This window comes from Aotus nancymaae, unplaced genomic scaffold (assembly GCF_030222135.1).
Source record: "Aotus nancymaae isolate 86718 unplaced genomic scaffold, 86718_ANA_hifiasm-v0.15.2.pri h1tg000030l, whole genome shotgun sequence".
Taxonomy (NCBI): Eukaryota; Metazoa; Chordata; class Mammalia; order Primates; family Aotidae; genus Aotus; species Aotus nancymaae.
The window spans coordinates 32,882,424-32,902,259 of record NW_026988443.1 but is presented as its reverse complement, the minus strand read 5'-3'; the positions used below and the strand labels follow the sequence as shown (position 1 = coordinate 32,902,259).

Here is a 19,836-nt window from a genome sequence, read left to right as displayed (position 1 = left end):
AGTCTTCATAATCTTCATGCTTATCTAAAGTCCTGCCATTTTGTTGTTTTTTTTTTTCCTGAGACAGAGACTTGCTCGGTTGCCCAGGCTGGAGTGCAACGGTGTGATTTCACCTCACTGCAACCTCCGCCTTCTGGGTTCAAGCAATTCTCCTACCTCAGCCTCCTGAGTAGCTGGGATTACAGGCGCTCAACATCACGCCTGGCTAATTTTTGTATTTTTAGTAGAGACAGGGTTTCATCATCTTGGCCAGGCTGGTCTTGAACTCCTCACCTCGTGATCCACCCACCTCAGCCTTCCAAAGTGCTGGGATTACAGGCGTGAGCCATCACACCCAGCAAAAGTTGCTACTTTCTAATCACTTAAGGTCAAGAACCATAAAAGTCCACACCACTACGCCTTCCTCACAAATAAGACGTGCAGGTTAGAGATCACTGAGTCAGGCTCTCTCCACCTGGTCCCCCTTCCTATTTGGCCAGTAAACCTCTCCCGGAGTCTTTGAGGCCAGGGGTAAAGCCCTTCCCTTCCCCTTCCAGACTCCCAGTTGACAGATTCTTGTTCCGTCAGCAGAGAACGCATTTTGGAAAATAATCACCGGGACCAAGGTACTGCTCACAGCAAGAAGAGTCACAGACGTCGTGGCAAGAAGCACGTGCTAAACACCTCCTATGGGACAGGCACTGTGCTAGGCACAGCATTTGACCGTGCTCTCCAACATGGCAACCACTAGGCACATGTGGTGTTTTTCAATTCCAATTAACTAAAATGAAATCAAATCAAAACTTCACTTCCTCAGTTCTATCAGCCACGTTTTTAGCACTCAGTATCCACATGTGGCCCATGGCTACCATACTGGAGAGCCAGATTATCATCACTGCAGAAATTCTATACCCATCATTATTGATGTGATACGCATTATTGTCACTCCTTACACCAACCTGTATCGCAACTGTCGTCGTAAGGAGACAGGTTCAGAAAGCTGGTGACCTAAGTTATTTCAGTGGTCAAGGGTAAGAGCTGAGCCTCGCCATCAGCAACATCAGCAGGAGAGCTGTGAGGTCCACTATCCCAGGCCACTTTCTTCTCTTGCCACCACCAGGAAGCCAGGTCAAATCCCATTTCAAGTACAAGGGAAATGCTAATGTCCCCTGCCCTTTCTGTGAGTGCCCCTCCCCAGACACTTTCAACAAAACCTGGAATTTTTGTGACGTCACCACTTTTTTCCAAACACTCTCATGAGCTATCCACTCATTTTCCCACACCTTTCTCACCCAGGGCCGTAAAGCGCAGTGCTCATTTAATCTCTTACCCAAGGATGCCCCCAGAGGCCATTTGTTTCTCCCAAGCCTTGCCTTGCTATAGGCACTGAGGCCTGTTCATAAGTTGTCTCTGAGCTCTCCTGCCAGGGGGACAGGAGAGGCTGCGGTAGGGTGCAGCAGAGGCTTCTGTTCATCGGTGGGGTAGGCGAAGGAGTTAGGCATGGAGGCCGGGCAACTGGTATTACTGGGACATGCCCCAGGTATGGTGCTCACTGAGTGGGAACCTTCATCTAATTCATTGTAGAGACTAATTCATAGTAGAAACGAGGTTTCACCATGTTAGCCATGATGGTCTCGATCTCTTGACCTCACCCACACGGTCACGCTTCTGCTTCCATTTCTAACCCCACATTCTGGTTATCCACTTGGCCCAAGTCCTGAGGACACTTAACCCCAAAACAGCAACACTCTGATGTGATACAGTCACCTATCCAACTTAGTTTGCTGGTACTTTTGAGAAATACTCCAGTTAGGTCCAATTAGCCAACATTCAAGTCTGACTTGATGAAGTATATCATATTCATTAGGTAATAGTCAACTCTTCTCCAATAAATAAAACTATTTACCCGCCTTTATTTTAGCAGAACCTGTCTTCCTTCTTTTCCCTCCTGCCCTGGCCCAGAATCCCTAAGCAAGGGGATCAGGTGACAGAATAACAGTCTCCACTATTTTCTGACAAGTCCTCATCCATTAGAGTCTATGATAAAAGGCAGGACGGTTACATCACGCTTCACCGAATTCCACACAGTCCCAGATCCGTCTCCACATCTTTCCCATCATGTTCTCTGATGAGGGACCTTATGGAGGAAGGAGAAAACAAACTCTCTGATGCCACAGAAAGGAATTCCTTAGAACCCATCAGTGATCAAATGCAAGTGAGATAACTCAAGACCCAAATATTACAAATCATAGTTGATGACTGGGCTTGTTAATGTGGAAGGCAGGCACTGGGCCTGCAGAAAATTGGGAAGAATCCACCTCTCTCCTCTCCTAAACTCCTCATTTAAATGGCACTGGCAACCAGTTCAGATCCATATTTCTTCTTTTATGGCAATGCATTTGAAGGACAGAACAGCGTATGAGGCATAACCACAGGCAAAGAAACCTTCAAGAAGAGGCTGTACTTACGCAATCATCGAGAGCAAAGTGATAGGGAAATTTCAAAACTCTGTGATCCACCTGCAGATAAGTTTCATTCATTTACTTCCTAGAGATCAATCCCACCCTGCGGCATGGAGAACCTTTCTCCATAGATCCTTTCACTGCAACGGATCTTAAGTATTCAGCTCTTGGAATATGTCTGTTTCCTTAGCATAAAAACCACTTGGGTGATCAGAATAAGAGACGTACTTACTTATTTAGTCCTAAGCAGTTCAAACGACTTTTGATGTGGTTTTAAAAGTCCTCCCCAAACGTGAAGGTTAAGGACGGCAGGTGGGATGAGTGTAAGAGAAAGCAGCAGATAGTTGCCAAGGTTGTAAGATCAGCTGGAAGCTGACAGTCAGGCCTGTGACACTTCTTTCTTTGTTGTTGTTTTGCTTTGTTTTATTAATATCCGAGGTCCAACTCTGCAGGCCTGTGATATTTCTAAAAGCCAAATGTGTTTCGGAAAAGGATGATTAATGTAGAGTAGATTTTAAATTTGGGTAACTGGAATACTGGTATCCAAAGACATTTTTGAAGTCCTTTAGTTTTGAAAAATAATCTACCAAATCTATTGTATAAAGTGTGCTTTTTTCATTCAAATGACTTCCTACTACAACAGGTTCACAGAAGAAGTTTCTTCATATGGTTGATAAATAACCATCAAAAACATAAAAGCGTCATATCACCTTTGTAAACACTTCCAAATGTAACCACAGCAAGCGCTTCATCCAAAATAATCCGTCTTTGGGAAAAGAAAGAAGAAAACCCACTCCTAACCATCAAAGGATTCTCCAAGAGAGCTTTACACCGATTAGAAGAAGGATTTAGAACATCAGATACAGATTACCTATGAAACAAAGGAATCACGTCTGCTGAAACTTCAGTCATCACACATGTATGCTGTTCACCTACTGACACAAAACGGCAGTTTTCAAGCGCTGCACTCAACAAAAGAAATTTTCAAAGTTTCCAAATAAAAAACCAAATCATCCAGAAAACCCACATCATCATTTCCATAAGGACTTTCAGCCATACTTAACACGATATTGAGAAACCGCATCTTCCACCCAGCCCTCCAAGACGCATTTACAAGAACAGATTTAATCTAACATTGACGTGAATGTGTTCAAGAACCCTTTACGATGGGCTGGACAACGCTATTATCGAGACCAGACTCATCCCTGCAAGAAGTGGAAAGATGGAGACACACGTGTGCAGGTTTCTCTAGGACCCAAGGTGTTTGCGGCGCCAGAAGCTGTTCTCTTACCATGGACTTGGTGAAAGGCCTCGCCAAGGTAAACAGCAGTGTGTACACCCACCAGCCGCGATGGATGTTGGAGTACATCATATTCCCAGGATGAACTGCATTCGAGGTGACCCCGCGTGGGGAGAGGCGTCGGTGCAGCTCGTTGGAGAAGAGAATGTTGCAGAGCTTGGACCTGTTGTAAGCCAGCATGGCCCAGTAGTCGCTTTTTGATGGAGAGAGGCGACTGAAGTCGAGTTTTCCCAAGGAATCGTTAATATCTGTAAATCTTAAAAACAGGAGATACGACATGGAACGACCAAGTTCTGACGATCCATATAGCTTTTTATTTTTATTTATTTATGTATTTTACTTTTTGAGATGGAGTCTCACTCTGTTGCCAGGCTGGAGTGCAGTGGCGCGATCTCGGCTCACAGCAACCTCCGCCTCCTGGGTTCAAGCGATTCTCCTGCCTCAGCCTCCCAAATAGCTGGGACTATAGGTGAACACCACCACGCCCAGCTAATTTTTGTATTTTTAGTAGAGACGAGGTTTGACCACGTTGGCCAGGATGGTCTCGATCTGTTGACCTCATGATCCGCCCTCCTTGGCCTCCCAAAGTGCTGAGATTACAAGCGTGAGCCTCCGCATGGGGCCAGATTTTAATTTTTATTAGAAATCTGAAGGAGGCTGGGTGGGGTGGCTCACACCTGTAATCCTGGCACCTTGGGAGGCCAAGAAGGGTAGATCACCTGAGGTCATGGGTTTGAGACCAGCTTGGCCAACATGGCAAAACACCTTATGTACTAAAAATACAAAAATCAGCCAGGTGTGGTGGCATGCCTGTAATCCCAGCTATACAGGATGCTGGGGCAGAAGTCGCTGGAACCCGGGAGGCAGAGGTTGCACTGAGCCGTGATCGCGCCACTGCACTCCAGCCTGGGCGAGAGAAGTAGGCTCTGTCTCAAAAAAAAAAAGGAATCTGAGGAAACTCTGTAGAGATGACTAAAACCTCAAACTTGCATCATCAAAACAAAGTCTCCCTTCAAGACTGACAATGGTGATTTAACAATATCAACACAGGTCACGTAAGGTGCCTCATGGTTGCAATCCCAGCACTTTAGGAAGCTGAGAAGAGAGGATTGTTTGAACACAGGAGTTCAAGACCAGTCTAGGCAACATAGGGAGTCACCATCTCTACAAAAAATAAGCAATTAGCTGGGTATGGCGGGACATGCCTGTGGTCTCAGCTACTTGGGAGGGTGGCGGGGAGGATCGCTTCGGCCTGGGTGGTCGAAGTTGCAGTGAGCTATGATTGTGCCACTACACTCCGGCCTGGGCAACAGAGACCCCCATCTCTAAAAATAAGAATTAAAAATTTAAAATTAAAAAAAAAAAGCATTGCCTCCAAAGACAGATTTCAATAAAGACCCACACCCATAAATGGAGCAGTCTTAACATGCTGAACTCCCTCCCCGCCCTCTAACATATATTTTTCAAAACCTTCAACAGGAAGTTCAAAGATAATTAAATTAAATGGAAAAGCATCTTAAATAAAGGGCTGCTGCTTTTAGAAGCAGAAAGATATCACATTCCTAACCTTTGACGGGGCTTTCCTGGATTATTTTAGCTAATGCTTGAGTCCTGTATATTTTCATTTGAGCATTCAAGAAAATATAGATGAGTCTTGTTGCCTCCAAGACCCTTTTCCAGATTAAAAATTAATGATTATAAACAGGTTATAACCTTGGTGAGGTGCCATCAATAGTCTCATACGTTTAAAAGATAAATGTAAACCAAGCCAAGATGAGTTCTGGCACAGTCTAATGTTTTTAAGTATACCCAGGGCATGGATGTACACAAATCAAAGTAACTAGTTGATGTTTTATAATTGGGTCTGACGGAGTCATTAAACACCAGCTGTTTGTTTCTTTCCCTTTGTCTTTCCCTTAAATAACAACAATGTAGTGACTGCCCTTAAAAAATAGATCACACCAAACAAAAGGAATTTTCTAAATGGTCTTATCTTTGTCAAAGTAGCCCTCATACTCTGCTTCTCTAAGTTCACTCTGGGCGCAGGGTCCTAAGGAAGCATAATGGGAAACCTCTAGAAAACTGCTATGGAAAACGAAAAGGAAAAGGTAAAATGAAAATTATGGAATAATCCTATCGTTCCTTAGTATCAGCAGCTCCGGTTGGGCTGAGACCAAGAAAAGCATCGGAAGGGCAGAAGAAATTCATGTTTTAATGGAAATTAAATATCCCTTCCACAGGACTCAGTCAGTGACATCCAATTTCTGGTGTTAAATGACACTGCTGCTCTAAAGTCATCAACACATCTGATGGCGAGAAACATCATCAGGATACAGAAATGAGACCTTGAAATGAACTGTTGGCTGCCAGTTTTTAGGTACCCAAACCATAGGAAGAGCCCGACTTCCAAGCGTAATTGTCTAAGGTAGTGGAACTTAGCAGGAATTCTGAAAATGTATGAGGGCCTTTTTCTGCTTGTCACATGATGGCTGGTGATGGCAGCAGGGATGGTAGACGTCTTGCAATGCAGATGAAGTCTTGCTCAATAAAGATTGCCCCAGTTGGACACTCACGCAGATGAAAAGCCTGTGGATAATTATCTGAGCCTAGCAATATCCACTGAATTTCCACATGGGTAGTGCAACAACTACGTACACGAAGAATGAATGAATACACTTTGAGAAGGCGTGTGATTCTTGGAGGGTGAGCGATATGGTTTGCTGTGCCCCCATCCAAATCTCACTGTGAATTGTAATAAGCCTCATGTGTCCAGGGCAGGGCAGGTGGGGATAACTGAATCATGAGGGCAGTTCCCCATACTGTTCCTGTGGTAGTGAGTAAGTCTCATGAGATATCATGGTTTCTTTCTTTCTCTTTTTTTTCTTTTTTGAGACGGAGTTTCACTCTTGTTGCCCAGGCCGGAATGCAGTGGTGCAATCTTGGCTCACGGTAACCTCTGCCCCCCATTGTCAAGGGATTCTCCTGCCTCAGTCTCCCGAGTAGCTGGGATTACAGGCATGTGCTACCATGCCTGACTAATTTTATATTTTTTGTAGATATGGGGTTTTTCCATGTTGGTCAGGCTGGTCTCGAATTCCCAACCTCTGGTGATCTGCCCACCCCAGCCTTTCAAAGTGCTGGGATTACAGGTGTGAGTCACCGTGCCCGGCCAGCTGATGGTTTTATAAATGGGAGATCCCCTGCACAAGCTATCTTGCCTGCTGACACGAAAGACATCCCTTTGCTCTTCCTTCATCTTCCGCCATGTTTGTGAGGCCTCCCCAGCCATGTGCAACTGTGAGTCCATTAAACCTCTTTCCTTTATAATGACCCAGTCTCAGGTATGTCTTTATTAGCAGCGTGAGAACAGACTACTACAGTGAAGCATCACTCAGTGCTGGCGGGACCGGCGTCCACAATACCACACACCTGGCAACGGTGTGCATTTTCTGAGGGTGCGTTCAAGGTCATTATCCACGGACACTGCATCGCATCTTTCCTGTAGCCCGACTTGAGCATTTACATGTTGCAACACATGCTGTTTTGTTTCACAGTTATTTTTTTTTTTTGCATTACAGTAAAGCTATATGGAATTAAATATATATTTGTGCATGTAATTTCTAAACTTTATTTCAACATAATAATAAGCTATTACAGAAGAGTTGTCACACCAAGGGGATACTGAGTTGAGAATCCAATGATCCAAGTTATGGGACATGACTTGAAAACTCTACCTACATGGCATAGAAAAACAGGACAAAAATTTAGAGAACATCTAATAGGTATGGAATAAATATAGCACCAACCCACTCTTCACTCATCTTTTATCAACTGCGGCCAGAAACCCTTCTTGGCGTATTTGTTTAGCCTGACCCAGTTCAGGGACTACTTCTTCCAGAAAGCGCTGTGTAATGAACTCTTCCACAGTTGGATGTCACAGCAAGTTTTTTACATGGAAGTCGGGGACGGAATGAAAGAAGCCATGCAAGGGAGGTAAAAATCCACGTTTCCATGGACAGTAAGTATCCACTCTTCAGGACCCAGGTCATGACCTCATTCCTAGTGTTCAGTGACACCGCTGATCTTCCAAGATCAGTCAAAATGCTCGCCACGCCATCTTTCTGTTCCGTCTGTACATCGTTCCTCTGTCGTCACCATACCAGATTGTAAGTTGATTTTCACCTGGTTCCAACTAGATTGTGAATTCTTGGAAAGCAGACTGTAAGGCTTTTTTTGGGGGATGAAGTCTCACTTTTGTCGCCCGGGCTGGAGTGTAGTGGTGCCATCTCAGCTCACTGCAACCTCCGCCTTCCAGGTTCAAGTGATTCTCCTGACTCAACCTCCCAAGTAGTTGGGATTACAGGCGGCTGCCAGCATGCCTGACTAATTTTTGCATTTTTAGTAGAGACGGGGTTTCACCATGTTAGCCAGGCTGATCTTGAACTCCTGACCTCAGGCGATCCACCTGCCTCGGTCTCCCAAGGTGCTAAGATTACAAGCACGAGCCGCTGCGCCTGGCTTGAATGTAAGATTCTTGAATGTTCCTTAGTCCAGTGCCTGACACACAGTAAGGACTCAGCACAGAAATAGAGAACTGAAGTTTGGTCACGGTTTGCAATTCCAAAGCAAAGACCAAACCCTTAATAAAAAAAACAAGGGAACACAAATCCCATATGAGAATCTGACAGTTTCCCTTGTTTCAACTCTTGCTCTAAAGGTAAAACTTACCACTAGGTTCAACTCTTCTATGTTTTTCATTAAAATTTACATGTGGAACTTCCTAATGTTGCGGGATTTTGGTTTTTGGTTAAGTATTTTTTGTTTTAGAGACAGGGTCTTGCTTTGCTGCCCATGCTAATTCTCAACTTGTGCCTCAGCTTCCTGAGTAGCTGCTATTACAGGTATGCACCATCATACACAGTGATTTTCTACAGTTTAGAGTAAGTTCCCTGCTTTTTTTTTTTGAAACGGAGTCTCCCTCTGTCACCCACATGCAGTGGATGCAATCTCAGCTCACTGCAACCTCCACCGCCCCAGTTCAAGCAACCTCCCTGCCTCAGCCTCCAGAGTAGCTGGGATTACAGGCGCGTGCCACCATGCTTGGCAAATTTTTTGTATTTTTAGTACAGATGGGGTTTCACCATGTTAGCCAGGATGGTCTTGATCTCTTGACCTCATGATCTGCCCCGCCTCGGCCTCCCAAAGTGCTGGGACTCCAGGCGTGAGCCACAGGGCCTAGCCTTCTGTTTAGCTTTTCAAGGATAACACAGAAGTAACTCACGAATAGGGAACATTGATTAAATTAAACTTCTAAGAGGAAAAAGTCATTTCCTCTTGATCTCTAATCTAGAAACAAGACAAAAAAAAAAAAAAAATCCCACGATGAGAAATTAGACAGAACCAGGATGAAGGACAGTTTCAAGATGGAGAAGTACCAGCTGCTACACATCAGGCACTCCGTCTGCAAACAGCCCTTTGCTGTAAGGCTGACCCCAGATTTCCTTCCCACTGTCTCCTGGGCAGAAGCTCCACTTTTACTGTCTGATTAGCTAGCAGTGACAGTCCTCCAGGAAGAGGCAATGGTGGGCCAGCTTCTGCTCTCTCTGAGCCAAGAAAGGCTTCCTGAAAAACGACTGTGTCCACCCCTCACTTCCAGAGGGAATAAAACAACTCTTCAGAGGCTGCCGACTCTATTTTCAGGTTGAAAAACTGACAAAGCCCAACAATTACGTCTTAATAGAATTCTCCCTTACTAGTACATTACAAGTCTATCATCTGCTCAGTCAGTGGACGTTAACACTTGCTTTGTAGGGGGACCCCCGTCATCTTGTACTTCTATATATACTGTGGGGTTGTGCTTTTTGAGGTTTTGGCTTTTTGAGACGGGGTTTTGCTCTGTCACCCAGACTGGAGCACATTGTTACAGTGTCTGCTCACTGCAGTCTCCATCTCCCAGTTTAAAGCAATTCTCCCTCCTTAGCCTCCCAAATAGCAGGGATTACAGGCGTGCACCACCACAACTGGCTAATTTTTGTACTTTTAGTAGACATGGGGTTTTGCCATGCTGGTCAGGCTGATCTTGAACTCCTGAGTTCAAGCGATCAGCCCACCTTGGCTTCCCAAAGTACTGAGATTATAGGCGTCAGCCACCATGCCTGTGCCATAATGCATTTTTTTAACTGATCATTTTTAAAATTTATTTTAGAGACACGGTCTCACTCTGTCACCCAAGCTGGGGTGCAGTGGCATGATCAAAGCTTACCGCAACCTCAAACTCCTGGGCTCAAGCCATTCTCCCACTTCAGGCTCTTCATAGCCGGGATTATAGGCATGTGCCATCAAGCCCAATTTTATTAAGAATTTTTTAAAACTCCCACCTAAAATAATTAGGCTGCATTCTATCTAAACAAAGGCTGAGAAACTCTGTGTGTGTGTGTGTGTGTGTGTGTGTGTGTGTGTGTGTGTGTGTCTGTGTGTGGGAGATGGTGTGATTTTTGTGGAGGGGAGGGCTATTTGACACTCAATCCAGCTGTAGCCATTAATTGTTCAAACAACACTCCGCTCTTTGCTTTCTAATTTGTTATTTGAAATTTTTTCACAGCAAGGAAATCAACTTCTCATTTCACTATGATATATTTTAGGTATGCAGAAACTCCATTCACTTGCTCAGATTCCAGATAAGTAACTAAAACTCAGTGAAGACACAGGAAGGCTAATAAATATTTTGCCTTGGGGCTGTCTAGTCTAATATTTTCTGCAAACATATGAGTTCATTTTTTCCACTAACAGGGGGTCTTGACTCCAAGGAAGAGATTCTGCCAAGGTTTATGGAGGTAATTAGATATCAACACTTAGATTTTACAAAACGGTTTAGGGCCCTGGGTTCTTCGGTAGTGAGCAAATGTTTCACGTAATGCCTGTGCACCAAGTCGCCATGCTCACTCACGGGAACCAAGGGATGCAATGCAAAGGTAATATACAAGCCAGCCTGGGGGACTTCCCATTCTGTTAAAACACCCTTAAATAATGTGCAAACAGGTCGCCTATAATCCCAGCACTTTGAGAAGCCGAGGTGAGTGGATCACGAGGTCAGGAGATGGAGATCATCCTGGCCAACATGGTGAAACCTCGCCTCTACTAAAAATACAAAAATTAGCTGGGCGTGATGGCAAGAGCCTGTAGTCCCAGCTACTCAGGAGGCTGAGGCAGGAGAATCGCTCGAACCAGGAGGAGAAGGTTGCAGTGAGCCGAGATTGCGCCACTACAACCCAGCCCGGAGAAAGAGCAAGACTCCATCTCAAAATAATAATAATACCAATGTGCAAAGAATAATTGGAAAGTAGAAAACCAGTGCCAGTCATCAAGCAGGAATAATCCCGACAACACGTTTGAGGAAGGCCTCCCTATAAACAAACACTGATCTAATTCAAGAGCCAAAGACCCTTCCTTTCAAATTAATCTTTTAAATGAAACTAAGATTCGGATCTCCAAGACAGGCATGAATTACACTGTAGTTAAGGAGAGAACAAAGACGTCACACGAAATACCATTTGAGATACAGATTTACAAAGGAGAGCGAGCAGCTGACAACTCGACATAATCTCCCGTTAAATACCAGCTCATTTAAACATATCCCGTGGTGCCCTCCACATCTGGTGGATGACTGGGGCTGGCAGATTTATTTCTGGAGCTCTCTCTGCTGCCTACCCCCACAGAAGCCTCCCTCGCCCCTTAACAGGGCCACTCCACGTTTTTTTCACAAACCTGGTATGATTTGCAAAGATAAGGCTGTCCAGATTTTGTTACCACCTAATTACTAGATGTTTCATGTCTTTTAACACGGGGGAGGATTATTACTGGCATTTTCCTTTCATTTCAACCATCATAAATTTAAAATGGCACAAGTAAATCTATCTGCAGTGTGTCACTTATACCATAAGCCCCTGTGTTTGGGAGTGATAAAGGGTTCAAGCTAACCCTTGGCTGGTCTCTCTCTTCCAAGTCCCAGGGGTTACATTTTATGGAAGTATGATTAAAAAAATAAGCTTCATTCTGGGTCACTAAAACATTTCAGGACTTAAGATGGAAAAGAAGGAGGAAAAAAATAGGCCCCTTCCACATTTTTTTTTCTAGCTACTCTGCTAAGAGTGCAAGCTCCCCCACCCAAACACACACTAAGAAAATGTGAGCGAGAAATCTCCCTAACATGGATTAAATCTAGCCTCACCCAGCAAGTCCTTTGTCTTTTTCAGAATATTTCTCTTTAGACAAATAGTTGTTTATCCAACTCTAGAAACAAATTTGCTGAAAATACGATGAAATTTTCCAGCGCCTTTTTCGGTCAATTGAATATTCTCCTAATGGTAATAGGAAAAAAGTGCCATCTGATGTCTTAATTGAAATTTTAACCAAAAGAGGCATGGCCAGATTTCTAATATGCTCTAACTACAGTACTTCCCTTTCTACAATTACACAGCTAATGTCTGCATTGAATTCCCTAATTTCTCATTATAAAACAATTGGATTTCATCTCGCAGGCTTTAATTGCATTGTTTCTCCTGCTAGAATAACTGCGCATTCTTCTTGGTAAGACGTTGAAGTTGTTGAATTACAAATCAATAAAGGTCGTGCCATTCAGATTTCATCAATTATTATTCCATCTCTAAGCAAAATCAATGAGGAGCTTGAAGTATAGTTGTAGAAGCAGTCCCTGGCAATCAAACAAACAGACACACAAAAGAAGACCTGGAAAAATTAAGCCAGCCAGGTGGAGTCCAGCCACATGTCTCAGAGTAGGACTAATGAAAATTATTTTCAGAAGGAGAGCCTGGGGGGATTATTAGCTGGTGCGAGAAAGGGGAGAAGTGAAAAAATATGCGATTCAAACCCACCGATGGGACTCTGAGGAGACCACAATGACACGGGCAGGAGCTGAGCGGCACAGGACATCCTGCAGGAGCTGGACAAGGTAGAAGTGACCCAGATGATTCACCTGGAAGATGGTCTCCAGGCCGTCTTTTGTGAGACTCCAGCTGAGAGCAAAAGCTGCTGCATTGCACACAAGTACATGGAGAGGCCTGAAAAATAAAATATTCCATGTTATGTGGACATAAACGCTACCACCAAGGACAATCGATGCTCCTTCAGGAACGACCAATTCTTTTCTCTTTTTTGAGACGGGGTTTCACCATGTTGGCCAGTGTAGTCTTGAACTCCTGACCTCAGGTGATCTGCCCACCTTAGCCTCCCAAAGTGCTGAGATGACAGGCGTGAACCACCACGCCTGGCCTGGAATGACAAATTCTTTCTCCGTGTTCAAGATTCCAACCATTTGGAAATGGGATAGCCTACAATGTCACATGGCTTTGAGTGGGCAAGTGTCCTCAGTTGCTGGGGATGAGAGGCTTCTTAGAATATAGTACTTTCCATGTGAAAACCAGGACAGTGGCAGGCAATCCAGGAAGAGATGTCACCCTACTTGGAACTCAGGTTCAAACACCTGATTAACTCTTCTTTAATTCATCCAAGTCTCACCTTCTTTGTCTGTAAATCAAAATAGCCCTTAAAATAGTTACGAGTAACAAAGGAGAAATCAGGCTGTGAAAAAGCCTGACAGGGCCAGGCGCTGTGGCTCACGCCTGTAAACCCAGCACTTTGGGAAGCAGAGGCGGGTGGATCATTTGAGGTCAGGAGTTCGAGACCAGCCTGACTGACATAGTGAAACCCCACCTCTACTAAAACACAAAAAAATTAGCCAGGCGTGGTGGTATATGCCTGTAATCCCAGCTACTCAAGAGGCTGAAGCAGGAGAATCGCTTGAACTTGGGAGGCAGAGGCTGCAGTGAGCAGAGATCGCGCCACTGCACTCCAGTCGGGGCAACACAGCAAGACTCTGTCTTAAAAAAAAAAAAAAAAAAAAAAAAAAAAAGCTGAAACAAGACCCAGCACTTGGTAGGTGCTAAGCAAACACAGCAAGTGGGAAATGTTCTGTCTAAATGGAGGGGCACATATTGTTTAAAGATAGAGAATTTGTTGTAGAGATCAGATAAAATGAACACTTTATAAGGAAGCCTAGATATAGGTAAGTGGAAGCCTGTTACAATATTCCCTCTTATTCTGTATATATTTATTTAGTTATTTTTGGATAAGACCTTGCTCTGTCATCCAGGCTGGAATCCAGTGGTGTAGTCCTAACTCCCTGCAGTCTCGAACTCCCAGGCTCAGACGATCCTCCCACCTTAGCCTCCCGATTAACTGGCACAAGGGCACACCACCGTGCCTGGCTAATTTATTCCTTACTTTTCATTTTTGTAGAGACCGGCTCTCCCCATGTTGCCCAGGTTAGTTTTGAATTCCTGGGTTCAAGCAATCCTCCGGCCTAGGCCTCACGAACATAATCAAATTTTTAACAATAAAAGTAAGCCTTTCACATGAATCAAAAACCTCAATTCTCAGAAAGTAATTGTACTTGTGAAAAAATCATCCTAATGTACTAATAAGAATTGTGCAACAAAGTATATTCAAGGCTATCCACAGTGTTTGTGACAAAATAAAGCAGTAAATTAGAAGTAAACTAAATATAAAATTGTGAAATTATTACATTAAGTAGAATATATCCATACGACAGAACACTATGCAGCCATTAAAATCATGAACAAATCTACTGACCTTGTAAAATACTTACGTTATAAAATAAAATTTAATATACTTTATGATCAGACACAGACACACAGGAACAGAGAAAAAGAAAGAGAGAGATGGACAAGTTATGAAGAATATATAAAATTAAGAGGCTGGGCCGGGTGTGGTGGCTCATGTCTGTAATCCCAGCACTTTGGGAGGCTGAGGCGGGTGGATCACGAGGTCAAGAGATCGAGACCATCCTGGTCAACATGGTGAAACTCCGTCTCTACTAAAAATACAAAAAATTAGCTGGGCATGGTGGTGCGTGCCTGTAATCCCAGCTACTCAGGAGGCTGAGGCAGGAGAATATCCTGAACCCAAGAGGGAGGTTGCAGTGAGCCGAGATCGTGCCATTGCACTCCAGCCTGGGTAACAAGAGCGAAACTCCGTCTCAAAAAAAAAAAAAAAAAAAAAAAAAAAAAAAAAAAAAGAGGCTGGGCACAGTGGCTCACCTGTGTAATTCCAGCACTTTGGGAGGCTGAGGCAGGATGATCACTTGAGCCCAGTATTCGAGACCAGCCTGAGCAACATGGCAAGACCCCATCTCAACAACAACAACAACAAGTTAGCCAGGTGTAGTGGTGTCCGCCTGTAGTCCCAGCTAGGTGGGAGGCTGAGATAGGAGGATGACTCGAGCCTAGGAGTTTGAGGCTGCATTGAGCTATGAGCACACCACCGCATGCATCAGAGCAAGACTATGTCTCCAAATTAAAAAAAAAACAAACACTTTTCACATCACAGCCTAGAAGTTTCAAGCTTTTAAAAATACAAATATTGGCATGCAATGAAAGGAAACAAAAATCTTTATAGAAATTAAATTAGTCTGCTCTCTAAAAAAGTAAAACAAAAGTGACAAATATCAGCAATCCTATAGAGGCCTTATATTCTTACTATATAAAGAGTTGTTACAAATCAATGAGAGAGACACGTGTCTTCTAAGAGTCTAACAGAAATAGTGACAGACAGTAGAAATTTTCTAAAATTAGATTACAAGTAACCAGTGCAATACTTAACACGTTCAACTATACTAGTAGTGAACATTAAACTATTTTCTATCAAATCCGCATATTTATCCATACTATTATATTTGTATTATCTTGTATAAAGTTGGCAGGAATATCTATTCCTGCACCCTTAATATTGAAAATACCTATTGTGAGAATTGAAAGATTCATATTATTTCACCAAGTAATCCTGTTTCCAAGCAGGAAAGCACGTATGTAGCAGGGGCAGGAGAAATGGTGTAGTTAATACCACTAGGGAAAAGTATTTTATTATTGATAATGTTTAGAATTGCCAGCACATGATGACTGTAAAAAGCAGATCAACTTTCAGCCAGCTTTACTGTTACTTTTCCATGCTATACGAAATGCTTCCCCATTCTGCCTGCACTTGGGGCAGACCATTCCTACAGCTACCTCCCATCCTTTTGAGAGGCCACTCCCTCTATAGTGGGTTCAATGGTAGGAATCTGTGAGTTGAATGGGACCTCCCACTCCACTGCTTCTACAGTGGGTGGAACGGTAGGAATCTAACGTGCCGTATTTGGAAAAAGGCTCTTTGCAAGTGTGATTAACTCGCACATCTTGAAATGAGGTCATCTTGGATTAAGGTGGGTCTTAAATCCAGTGACACAACTATCCTTACAAAAGAGGAGAAGGGGAGAAGGAACACCCACAGAGAAGAAGATGGAAAGACAGAGGCAGAGATTAGAGTGACCTATATACAAACCAAGAAATTCCAAGGACCGCTGGCAGTCACTAGAAGCCAGGAGGAAGGCATGGAACAGATGCTCCTTGGAGCCTCCAGAAGGAGCCAATGCCACAGACCACTTGATTTCAGATGTTTCGTCTCTAAAACTCTAAGGGACTAAAATTCTGTTGTTTCTAGCCACTTAGTCTATGCTAATTTGTTATAATAGTTTTAGAATGCTGATACAGCTAGCTGGGCACGGTGGTGCATGGCTGTAATCCCAGCTACTGAGGAGGCTGAGGTAGGAGAATCCCCCGAACCCAGAAGGTGGAGGTTGCGGTGATCCAAGATCGCACCATTACAGTCTAGCCTGAGCAACAAGAGCAAAACTCCACCTCAAAAAATAATAATAATAGCTTCCAATATTCTTTCCTAAAAAAAAAACTTCAAAATTCATATAAAAGTTTATGCACAAGAATGCATAATACATCAACTAAAATTATAAAATTGTACATGAACTAGAAGCAACCTAATATCCAGCAACAGAGGAGTAGATGAATAATTAAGCCAGAGATTCCCAAACTTTCTCAATTTAATTGAAAAAGCAGGAAACTAAATTTTATATGTGTGGTTCATACCCCATCCTCCCCAAAAAGATTTCTAGATACATAATCAGGATTACTTTCTTCTTTTATCCATATTATTTTATAAATATTTTCCATCTTTTCTATAATAAGTATAAAATAGAGAACTTTACTAAAACTTAATTCATATACCATAAAAGGTACCTGGGCAAACAGTACAACCAAATTGTCTTAGTAAACGCACAGAATTGTACAATCATAACTATGTTCTAATTTTACAGCACTTTCATAACTGAAAAAAAAAACATTAGCCATCACTAGCCACCCTCTACCCACCTACACTCTCATCCCCCAAACACCATTAATTGACTTTCTGTCATATAGATTTGCCTATTCTGAACATTTTAAGTACTAAATGGAACCATACAATACATAGTCTTACGTGACTGGCTTCTGTCACTTGGCATAACGTTTGCAAGGTTCATCCGTGTTGTAGCAAATATCAGTACTTAGTTTCCTTTTAATAGGGAAATAATATTCCATTATATGAATATAGCACACTTTGTTTATCCATTCACTATAGATGGATATTTGGATTGTTTCCACTTATTGGCTATTAGGAATATCCCTACTATGTACATTCACTTGTAAGATGCTGTGGAAATATATGTTTTGATTTCTCTTGAGGATACATCTAGGAGTGGGATTGCTGGGTCACATGGTAGCTCAATGTTTAACTTTTTGAAGAATGGCCAAACTGTTTTCCAATGTGGCTGTACAACTTTACATTTCCACCAGGAACGTATTCGAACCCCACATCTTCGTTATTTGTTATCTTTTTTTTTTTTTTTTTTTTTTGAGATGGAGCTTCGCTCTTGTTACCCAGGCTGGAGTGCAATGGCGCGATCTCGGCTCACTGCAACCTCTCCGCCTCCTGGGTTCAGGCATTTATCCTGCCTCAGCCTCCTGAGTAGCTGGGATTACAGGCATGCGCCACTATGCCCAGCTAATTTTTTGTATTTTTAGTAGAGATGGGGTTTCACTATGTTGACCAGGATGGTGGCGATCTCTTGACCTCGTGATCCACCCGCCTCGGCCTCCCAAAGTGCTGGGATTACAGATGTGAGCCACCACGTCCAGCCCTGTTATCTGACTTTTTTATTTTAGCCATTCTAGTAAGAAGTGGCATCTCATTGTGGCTTTCATTTGCATTTCCCTAATGACTAATGATGTTAAATACCTTTTATGTATTCAGTGGCAATTTGTGTATCTGATTTGGAGGAATATCTATTTAGATTTTATGCTCATTTTTTAACTGAGTTATTTTTTATTACTGAGTTGTAAAAATTCTTTATTCTAAATAGAAATCCCTTATGAGATATTTAATTTGTAAGTATTTCCCACATTCTGTAGGTTATCTGTATACTTTCTTGATGGTATCATTCGCAGCACACTTTCCATTCTGGATGAAACCCAATTGTTTTCCTTTTTGTCACTTATGCTATTGGGGTTTTACTTAAGAAACCATTGTCTAAGCCAACATTGCAAAAATATACTGAATGTTTTCTAAGAGTTGTGTAGTTTTAGCTCTTACATTTAAGTCTCTGAGCCATTTTTTTGCTTTTTTCTGTATAGTTTATGCAAGTGTGATCTAACCACATTCTTTTGCATGTGGATATCAGTTGTTCTAGCATAATTTGTTGAAAAGACTATTTTGAATTGTCTTGGCATCCTTGTTGAAAATCAATTTACCATACTCATGGATTCATTTCTGGACTCTCAAGTCTATTTTATTATGTCTAGAGCTATGCCAGTATGACACTGTCTTTATTACTAAGGATTTATAAAAAGCTTTGAAATTGAGAAATGGAGGCCCTCCAGTGCTGTTATTTTTCAAGTTTGTTTTGGTTATCCAGGTCCCTTTGCATTCATATACAAAATTTAAGATCAGCTTTTTAACTTCTGCCAAAAAGTTAACTGAGGCCAAGCACAGTAGCTCATGTCTGTAATTCTAGCACTTTGGGAGGCCAAGGTGGGTGGATCACCTGAGGTCAGGAGTTCAAGACCAGCCTGGCCGACATGGTGAAACTCCATCTATACTAAAATACAAAAATTAGCCAGGCATGATGGCAGCTACTCAGGAGGCTGAGACAGGAGAATCTCTTGAAGCCGGGGAACAGTGAGCCAAGATTGCGCCACTGCACTCCAGCTTGGACAGCTGAGCAAGACTCCATCCAAAAAAAACAAATTAATAAAGCCAACTGAAATTTTAATAGAGATTGCACTAAGTTTGTAGATAATTTGGAGAGTATGATCATCTATACAATATTAAATCTTCAGATCCATGAACATGGGATGTCTTCATTGCTAGTATATAGAAATACAACTGATTTAGGCATATTAAACTTTTATCCTAACAGAAATTGTTAGTTTTAATATTTCATAAGTTCATTTCTAGGATTTTCTACAGATAAGGTGATTTCATTTGGAAATAAAGATAGTTTTACTTGTTTCCAATCTGGATTTTTTTCTCATTCTTTGGCCTTTTTTTTTTTTTCCCCAACTGCTCTAGCTAGGATTTCTAGTAGAATATTAAATGAAAGCGGTGAGAGTGAATATCCTTGTCTTATTTCTTGATCTTAAGGGGAAGGTACCCAATCTTTCAGCATTAAGTGTGATGTTATGGGTTTCTTGTAGATGCCCTTTGAGTTGAGAAAATGTCACTTTATTCCAAGTTTACTAAAAGTTTTCATCACAAAAGAGTGTTGGATCTTTCTAAAATGTGTTTCTCTGTATGTAGTGAGAGGAACTTTTATTCTACTATTAAGGTATATTATACTGACTGCTTTTTTAAATGTAAAACCAACTTGAATTCTTTGGCTAAATCCCGCTTAGTCATAATGTGTAATCCTTTGTCTATATGGCTGCATTTGGCTTGCTAGCATTTTGTAGAAAATTGTTGCATCTATATTCATAACTGATAGTGATCTAAAGTTTCCTTTTCTTGCAATGTCTTTGTCTGACTTCATAGAGTGAGCTGGAAAGTGTTTCCTCCTCTTCTATTTTTTTAAACAGTTTGTGGAGAATTGGTATTAATTCTGTAAGTGCTTGGTAGAAAGCATTCATTAATTTTATA

The 19,836-nt window shown here is 42.3% G+C and overlaps 1 protein-coding gene across 1 annotated transcript in view; it reads right to left on the bottom strand.

Annotated features, from left to right (window-relative positions):
* The window catches only part of WWOX (WW domain containing oxidoreductase), a 1,123,669-nt gene that overhangs the window by 781,967 nt on the left and 321,866 nt on the right, over positions 1–19,836 (bottom strand). Inside the window, exons 7-8 of the mRNA XM_064383331.1 lie at positions 12,633–12,818; positions 3,733–3,997 (exon numbers count right to left, since the gene is read on the bottom strand). Coding sequence (XP_064239401.1) covers positions 3,733–3,997; positions 12,633–12,818 — 451 coding nt within the window. The remainder of the gene's footprint in view (positions 1–3,732; positions 3,998–12,632; positions 12,819–19,836) is intronic.